Source organism: Eptatretus burgeri, chromosome 16, assembly GCF_056783735.1.
Source record: "Eptatretus burgeri isolate ZD-2024b chromosome 16, Ebu_testis_v1, whole genome shotgun sequence".
NCBI lineage: Eukaryota > Metazoa > Chordata > Myxini > Myxiniformes > Myxinidae > Eptatretus > Eptatretus burgeri.
In genome coordinates, this window is record NC_140976.1 from 38041394 (window position 1) to 38050337 (window position 8944).

Sequence of the window (8944 nt, forward strand, 5' to 3'; positions counted from 1 at the left end):
CCCCCCCCCACCCCCCCGCACAGACCCCAAGTCCTCACCCTCCCCCTCCCAACCTTAAGGCATCAATCCCCTCCCCACTCCAAGCCTTCAAACCACCCACCCCCATCATAACTCAACATTCCCCTACAAGTCCTCACTCCCCTCCCCGCAAAACCTCAACCCCCCTCTCCCAAAATATGTGACAATGAGCAGGTTATGACCCATCACAGTCGCCTGCCCAACTCACAATCCTGTGAGATATGCGGAGAAGATATGTGACAATAAACGACCCAAACCCAATTATCTTCTTCCTGATGCATATATGCACGTCGTTAAAAGTAAATAATGACCTTGGCCAAAGATCTTTTAGAATAACAAGGGTTTAAGCCCTGCTTGGTAAAATGCCATGTAGTTATTTGGGCGGCTTATAAGTTAACATACCACAGCCTTGATCGCTGAGGGTGATCTTCACAAGGCCTGCAACACCTATCAACATCCTTTCAGCTGTCACTTTGGTCATTTCACAATGAAGGCAACAGCGATGCATCACCAACTCAATGGTGGGTGACGAATACATGCACCATTCAAAAATAAGCATGCAACTTCGGCCGTCCAAGGAAAGAGGACCCCACGAGAAACAACAAAACATGGCCACACGAGCTTGGAATCTTCAAAATCCAAAATCATGATCTTTCTACCCTCTTTAAACCCCCACCCCAATCCCTCCTCCATCCAAATTTCCAGTTTCCTCTCTTTAGAGTTTCCTTCTCTATCAATCTTGTCCACCCCATGCATCCTCTCCTTCCCTCCCACTCCATTCCTCCCAAACCATGTGTTTGTCCAAGTCTCCCTCTAACCTGAACTTCTATGCTGCTGTTGATGTTTGTCTCCCCCTTCTTTCTGCTGTTCTTTTTGCATACGTCACCACTGTTCCTTTTGTATCCTGTCACGTCTTGATCCGTTCAGTGCACTAGCTCTTCCACGTGCCTCGACGATGTATACAAAATAAAAAGAAGGGAAAACTAAAAGAAAAAGAAGGGAATGTATACAAAAAAAAAAGAAGGGAGGCTTGGAGGGAGAAGAGTGGGATGGTTGCTTTGAGAGTGAGAGTGAGGGGTGAGGGGGGTGAGTTGGCACTGAAGTTGGAAAAAAAGAATGGTTGATGGAAACGGTATGACAGACCTGAGCCTCGTCCTGGTGGAGGTGTTGCTCTCTTCATCAAAGACTCTATTCCTCACTCTCCCTGCACTGCTCTCACTCCCCCACACCCCCAGGAATACCTCTGGCTTCGGCTTCCCCTCCACTCCCACCTCATGTTTATATGTGTACTGTACCGTCCACCGAACAGTGATGACTCCATCTACACCTCACTCTCCGAAAACATGGACCATCTTCTATCTTCTCATCCAAACTCTCTCTTCCTCTTATGTGGCGACTTCAATTGTCATCACGCCAGTTGGCTAGGTGTGGGTACCTCTCTCACCTGCCATGGGACATCAGCAAAAGCTTTCTGTGACTCATTGGGACTGACTCAATCGGTCAACTTCCTGACCCGGATCTCAACCAATGGTACTCCATCTCTTCTGGATCTGATTTTGACAAATTTCCCTGACAATATCTGCTGCTCTTCCTTCGCTCCAATTGGTTCTTCTGACCACGTCCTTATTAAAGTGGACATCTCTCTGGCTGTTATCAGAGAACCACCTCACCGCCGTCGAGTCTGGCATTTCACTCAAGCCGACTGGCAGGGTCTCCGAGCAGCCATCAAACTTACAGACTGGTCTCCTATCACTACTTTCTCAAACATCAACTCATCCTGGGAATTCTTCCAAAGAAACTTGCTCTCCCTCATGCACAGATTTATCCCCTCTCGTGTTCAGTTGTCTTACCCTTCCTCCCGCCCTTGGTTTACTGAAGCTTGTGGCGAGGCAGTTGTCCTGAAACAACTTGCCTTTGCCTCATGGAAAGCAAACCCAACTGAGGGCAATCTCAGTTCTTTCCACAAAGCTCGGAACAAGTGTGTAGCTACCCTCAGGAGAGCCAGAAAACAACATCTTTCTCATCTCAAGTCTGAACTCTCAAACCTCTCTCCCTCCTCAAAATCCTGGTGGCGTTTAATCAAATCTGTTTCTGGTGTATGTTCCCCCTCCATCCCCTCCCTTACCTCAAATGGCCGCACTGCTGATTCCACACGTGATAAAGCTGAATGTCTAAACTCGGTGTTTGCAGCTAAATCTTGTGTCCCAAACCCATCACTATCTCTACCCACTTTACCCAGTCGCACCCAACTGTCCCTGGACTCTGTATCCTTTTCTCCTGACAAGGTGGAGAGCTTGCTTTCAAACCTCGAGTCAGATTCTGCAACCGGTCCAGACGGCATCAGCCCACGTGTCCTCAAAGCCTGCTCTTCTGCTCTTGCTCACCCTCTCTCTGTTCTATTCACCCTCTCATTTTCCCAAGGTCATCTGCCATCTGCTTGGAAATCTGCTAACATCACTGCCCTGCATAAAAAGGTGCAAAAACAGATCCCTGTAACTATAGACCAATCAGCCTTCTCCCAATCATCAGCAAGGTTATGGAATCCATCATCGCTTCAGACATGAAATCCTTCCTCTTCTCCAATGGCTTGATTTCCAATCATCAATTTGGTTTCAGACCAGGTCACTCTACCCTAGATATGCTGCTACTGCTCTCCCATCAATGGATGGAGGTCCTCAATGCCAGACAGGAAATCCGAGCCGTATCCCTGGACATATCACGTGCTTTTGACACAGTCTGGCACCCTGCCCTACTCACCAAACTCTCTGCCCATGGTATTCAAGGCCATCTCCACTCATGGCTCGCAGACTTCCTCTCCTGTCGCAGTCAACGTGTGGCCCTAAATGGAGTTCTTTCATCCCCTCTTCCTGTGCAGGCTGGAGTTCCTCAAGGTAGCGTTCTGGGCCCTGTTCTTTTTCTGGTTTTCATCAATGATCTCTCGGACTCTCTGGAAAATCCTCTATTTCTCTTTGCCGATGACTCAACCCTCTGCCGTACCATCTGTCATCCCTCAGACCGGCAAGCAGCAGCTTCTTCGCTCACTGCAGATCTGGATAAAATCACAAACTGGTCCAACACGTGGAACATGTCTTTCAATCCAGACAAATCTCACACTCTCACTATGTCTCTTCGAAAGGACCGTTTACAAAACCCCCCATCCACTTTCTCAACAATCCTCTGGAAGAAGTCTTTTCTTTCAAGCTTCTGGGTCTCACTATCTGCCATGACCTTTCCTGGGAAAGTCACATTTCCAACCTTGCCTCAAAAGCCAGTCGCCGACTGGGAATCCTCCGTCGTGCAAAGTCCTTCCTCGGCCCTCTTGAGCTCCTGACCACTTACAAAGCTTTTGTCCGTAGCCTGATGGAGTACTGCTCTCCCCTCTGGGCTGGTGCTCCTGCCTCCCACCTTTCTCGACTTCACGCTGTCGAAACCAGGGCTTTTAAGATCATTGGCATCTCCCGCAATGAAGCTGAGTCTTTGGGCCTCTCACTCAATCACCGCAGGTTGGTCGGTGGTCTTTCTGTCTTCTACCGACTCCTCTCCAGCCTTGCCCCCCCTGCTCTCTCTGCGATTTGTCCCAACCACATTTCCACAAGGCGCTCAAGGTCCGCCAACAACCCCCTTCTGGTAAAACTACCAAAATCACGAATCACTGCTCATCTTCACTCTTTCATTCCTCTTTTTTCCCGCCTTTGGAATAAACTTCCTCACTCTATTCTTTCCCATTCTTCCCTTCAGGCTTTCAAAACAGCTGTTCACCACCACCTCTTATCTTCCCCCATCCAAATCCTCGATCTTTTCTACCCCCGATAATCCACCCAAGCCCACTTCCTTCAATTCTCCTGCTTTCCTTCCTGAAAGTCCCTTTAATGTCCATCTTCCCCTCGCCATGTTCCCCGTCCCATCCCCATCCCTCTCCCTTCCACAGTTCACCTGTGTCTGTTCCCCAATGTTTTGTCCCTTCCACTCCCGCCCCTCTTGTCTCATGCCTCCTTGCTGTGAGTTGTGTGTTAGCTCTCATACGAGCCTCGACCAAGGTATACAAAAAAAAAAAAAAAAAAAAAAAAAAAAAAAAAAAAAAAAACAAGAAAAAAAAAACTTATAGGAAGGGCATCGCGATTACAAATATGACAACTCCAAATATGTCTGACTTCACATAGCAGTGAGCCCCAACATGGCGACCGTAAGATTTTTCCAAGTGAAAATTGTGGCTGGAGTAAGGTGAACTGTCCAACTAATGGGTGGAATGGAATGTTACAGACAGACTGATGGCCAGACAGAAATATGAACAAGCGTATTATAATTAATTATGAGCTCACCTGGAACGTACTTCTGGGGAGCTGATGGGAAGGCACGTCGTCCATCCGTCCGTCCATAAATACTTGCAACTTCTTCGCTGAAACTACACATACGATTTCGATGAAACTTTACAACAACTTTCATCACCACGTATGTCCCAAAGTTTGTACACCATTAAAATAATTGGGCCCTAAGAAGATCTATGGGGGTTGACCCTCAAAATAGGTATTTACTTTCTTCCAAGAACTACACATGCAATTCTGATGAAACTTGACCACAACCTTCATTACACATGATGTACCAAAGTTTATTCAGGGCATTAAAAAAAAAAAAATCGGGGTCTGAGAGGGTCTACTGTGTCGGAGTGGCGACCCGTCCAGGATTGTGTCCAACAGCCAAGGAGACTGAACTAAAATATAAATGAATAAATTAATAAATAATAGTTTTTAAAAGGTGTACTCGGTGGAATGTGTTTCCTCCCAAAATATGTATTTGCTTTCTTCTCCGAAACTACACACACAATTTCAATGAAACTTAACCATAACCTTCATCACCCGTGATGATTGTTCACACCATTAAAATAAAAAATCGTGTTCGTAGGGTATTTACGGTGGGGGGAGGGGGGGTTTGGATTGCCCCCTGAAATAGCTATTTGCTATAACATGGGTTCAAAACCAATGGTGAAAATTTCGTCTCAATCCGACAAGCGGTTGCGGAGAAAAACACGAAAGTTCTGTGCGTACAAACAGAGACAGACAGACAGACAAACGGACAAACAAATGGACCCAAATGCAATACCCTCTCCTTTGGTGAGGGTAACAAGCAAAAAGCAAAGATGGAGTCATCAGGAGGAAACTGGACAGGATTTCCGTTTCAACTGCTACTCCTCTACTCTCAAACCCATCCAGTAGGGAGGGTGGAGTGGAGTTGGGGAAGGGTGGAGTGGATTTGGGGGGAAGTCAAGCAGGGAATGTTGAGCGGGGAAGGATGAGCTGGAGAGCGGTAAGCAGGGAAAGCGCATGCAGCATTGCCACAACCCACAATGGAGAAGGGTAACACAATCCTGAAATCATCTTACCTTGAGCCACGATCTTCCCAACTTGGAGAGCAAGGTACGAGGTACGGCATCGTCTTCCAGAATAATCTTGTCTTGTCGGTGTTAAAACCTGCTCCACAATAAATCCCTTCACCTCGATTTGTTACATGAGCTGCGTATGAGAATGCGTGTTTGAGAAAGAGGATTCGAATCCAGGTCTCGGAAATTAAGTTTGGCAATAAGGTTCGAACACAGAGTTGGAAAATGAACGTTTGGGAATTAGGTTTGAAGGTAAATGTAGGTTTACAAATGAGGAGAAGTACAATGGGGAAGGTTCTACCTACAATCATGAACCTGTAACTGGACCATAAAGGTGCCACATATTCTCCTCGAACCAATGGATCTAACAACTCGATCTTTTTGCCCAACGTCATAACCTTTCTCTTCCTTTTGGCACAACTAACTTTGTCCATCTCTTCACATTTTGGCTCCCTAATATAAAATTGGTGCACAAGAAACCCCACAAGGCTTTTCATGGGAGGTAATCGAACATGCACGGGACGCAAATGATGACTCATTTCAGCTCAAAAACCATGATTGGCCGAAATGAAATCTTGCGATAACGGAATCGGAACACAATAGGTTTCCCGCGATTGGTAGAAACCCGCGATATTGTGGGAGTTTACTGCATAACATTTAATTATGCTCTGGTGAAGGTTATATTGGCTGTTAAACTTCGTGTTTAAGTCAAAACAACAGCAACAACAACCCCGAGGGTAAAAATAAAAGGGCAGTTTGGAAAAGGGAAGGGAAGAGATAAGGAACGAGGAGAGAAATGCAATGACATGTTCTCCTGAGCTGTCACGCTCATTTTTAAGCATTGCAAGTCATTTTAAAACCGACGTACCCAGTGAGGGAAGAATCGGGGGTCTTCTGTATGCGAAGCTGTGAAGGTTCAGTGACTCATCTATTTCCTGACCCGGAACCAATGTGACAGATCAGGACCGAGCGAGGTGAATTAATAACCAGGGGTAGAGCACGCGCACAAATGACCGTGAGCCAGACACAGTTAGTTGCCAGAGGAGGTGTATTGAACAGTGCACCGGAAGTGGAAGTACCACAAGTCATGAGTACAATAAACTGATCAAAAGCACACAATTACATGAGTGAATCATATGTGAGTTATTGTCGTTCAGAATGATTGCTAATAGCAAAGACCCATTGATCATTCCAGTGGTTGACGACCATCACGGACCAACTTCAACCCACTCTGCACGCAACTGTTGGGGTTTCAGCTTCGCTTCTAATTAAAATCATACCCCGAGAGGAATTATTCACTGAACTCCTACTCGTAGAACGTGCCTGTCGGACATCACACTGCTGTTACCTCGGCAACGATTTCAAAGCTTGCATACCATCATTGACGTCATTTCAGGTGATTTACCATGCCATTTTTGAGAAGATCCATGGCTGATTGACTGGTGCATATACTCTTGGAGCTTATTAGTCTCTGCAACCTCTCCTTCGAGTAACACATTGTCCTTTAAAGCTTGGCGACCCCGTCTTCATCATCTGTGATAAAGCTTCACCGGTGGACACGGGGTCTTCTCCATGCTTTGGTAACACGAGGATTTCCCCTTCTGTGGACTTGTAAACACGTGACTGTCCCGTCGGCTTCATCCTTAGCGCACCCTCCTGACTGGATCCTTTCAACCATGCTCACCGACGACCTTTCACCCATTTATAACCCCCTTGATTTACTATACAAACTGCTCGTTTGAGATAACTTGCCACATCGAGAGTTGCGAGTTAACTTACAGCTGTATTGTTGTCTGTGACGTTTGTACTTATTTAATTTGGGGATTATGAGGAGAGTCATTAAGTGCTACATTTAATTAGTATGATTGTACTTAAGGTAGGATCGGGACTAATAAATATTCCTTAAAAAGTTATCCTTCTGTCTGTCTCCTGTCATATGTTCGTTTCACCTGTCAATCAATAACAAGGGCACATCATCAGTGTCTACTTATTGTCTGCCGTGATGCCCTCTGGGTTACCGATGCACTCGCTGCGGTGCCCCAATAAGGTCGACGACTAACTTTAACCATGTTCAAAGCCTGGTGTTGGCTTCACGGTTAAGGTGGCTGGTTTACAGATATTAGGGTCTTCAGTTTGATCCCATTTACAGTTAAATCAACACCAGGTGGGTTAACTGACTCAGACTGTCATTCTTCTGTGGTCGGCAGAACGAGTACAAGCTCACCGGTAAACAGGGGCACTGCATCAGCGGAAACTGTGCCCCCAGAAAATGATGCAGCCAGGCAGCCATAGGCTGCATACGAATAAATAAAACCATATCAATCTATAATTCCAGCAATCTCTGTGTGTCTGTCTGTCTGTCTGTCTGTCTATGACTGCCGTTTCTCAACGACCGCCGGTCCGTCCTCATTGAAACTTGCCAGGAATATTGCCAGGGACCCGTGGATGTGCCTTTTCAAGGTTTGATATCGATCGGACGAGCGGTTCCCAAGTTACGACCATTTTACTGCTTTTTCAGTGTTGAAAAGGTGTATATATGGCAGCTGAAGGTGTCGATCCACCTTCTCACCTTATCATGCCAATCTTTTCCCAAATTATTAATAACCGGACGATCACCAGTCCGATCGGATTAAAACTTGCCAGGAATATTGCCGGGGACCCACGGATGTGCTTTTCGAGATTTGATATCAATCGGACGAGCGGTTCCCGAGTTACGGCCATTTATCTGTCAACCAATGACAGGACACGGTGCTATGACATCACAAATGACGTCACAATTAATGTTTATTTATTTATTCTTTTTTTTATTTGCACGATAGACGGTCCGATCTGATTGAAACTTGCCAGGAATATTGCCGGGGCCCCGCGGATGTGCCTTTTCAAGGTTTGATATTAATCGGACGAGCGGATCCCAAGTTACGGCCATTTATCTGTCGACCAATGACAGGACACGGTGCTATGACGTCACGAATGACATCACAATTAATGTTTATTTATTTATTTTTTATTATTATTTCTTTTGCACGATTGAAACTTGCCAGGAATGTTGCTGGGGACTGGCGGATGTGCCTTTTCGAGGAGAGAGAGAGAGAGAGAGAGAGAGAGAGAGAGAGAGAGAGAGAGAGAGAGAGAGAGAGAGAGAGAGAGAGAGAGAGAGAGAGAGAGAGAGAGAGAGAGAGAGAGAGAGAGAGAGAGAGAGAGAGAGATAGAGAGAGAGAGGAGAGGACTGCACATACTGGCACTCACCTACGGGCCCGTACTAGTTTTAAAAACGAGCCGAACTGTCGTTTCCAAGGGATCAAAGGTGGCGCCAGGGTCGTGAATCCGCGTTCAAATCCCGCCAAAAACGACAGCTTCACCATCCACAAGGAATCTTGGAAGAAAATCCTGGAGCTCCTCATGTTAAAGCCGATATCCCTGGAATCCCTGAGACAAGTAGAATCGTTTACGAATTGACCGATTTGCAATTTTTATTCTTTTCAGTCAAGCTACGTCGGGATCGTTTGTTCCCAGCATTAAATATAACTAGCTCAACCAGCGAGCGCTCCACGC

General features: G+C 46.2%; 1 protein-coding gene across 7 annotated transcripts in view; it reads right to left on the reverse strand.

Annotated features, from left to right (window-relative positions):
- LOC147010876 (uncharacterized) overlaps positions 1-8944 on the reverse strand; it is a 34667-nt gene that overhangs the window by 25222 nt on the left and 501 nt on the right. For 3 of the 7 annotated variants that reach the window (XR_015052096.1, XR_015052095.1, XR_015052099.1), the window contains exon 1: positions 4338-8604. Coding sequence is in view for 1 of the 7 variants with exons in the window: in XM_085858646.1 (XP_085714772.1) it covers positions 4338-4420; positions 8639-8818 (263 nt within the window). In the remaining 6 variants the exon portion in view is untranslated. Of the gene's footprint in view, positions 1-4337; positions 8605-8638; positions 8819-8944 lie in introns of those variants that run through there. The other 4 variants (XR_015052098.1, XM_085858646.1, XR_015052097.1 and 1 more) reach the window with 2 other exon arrangements.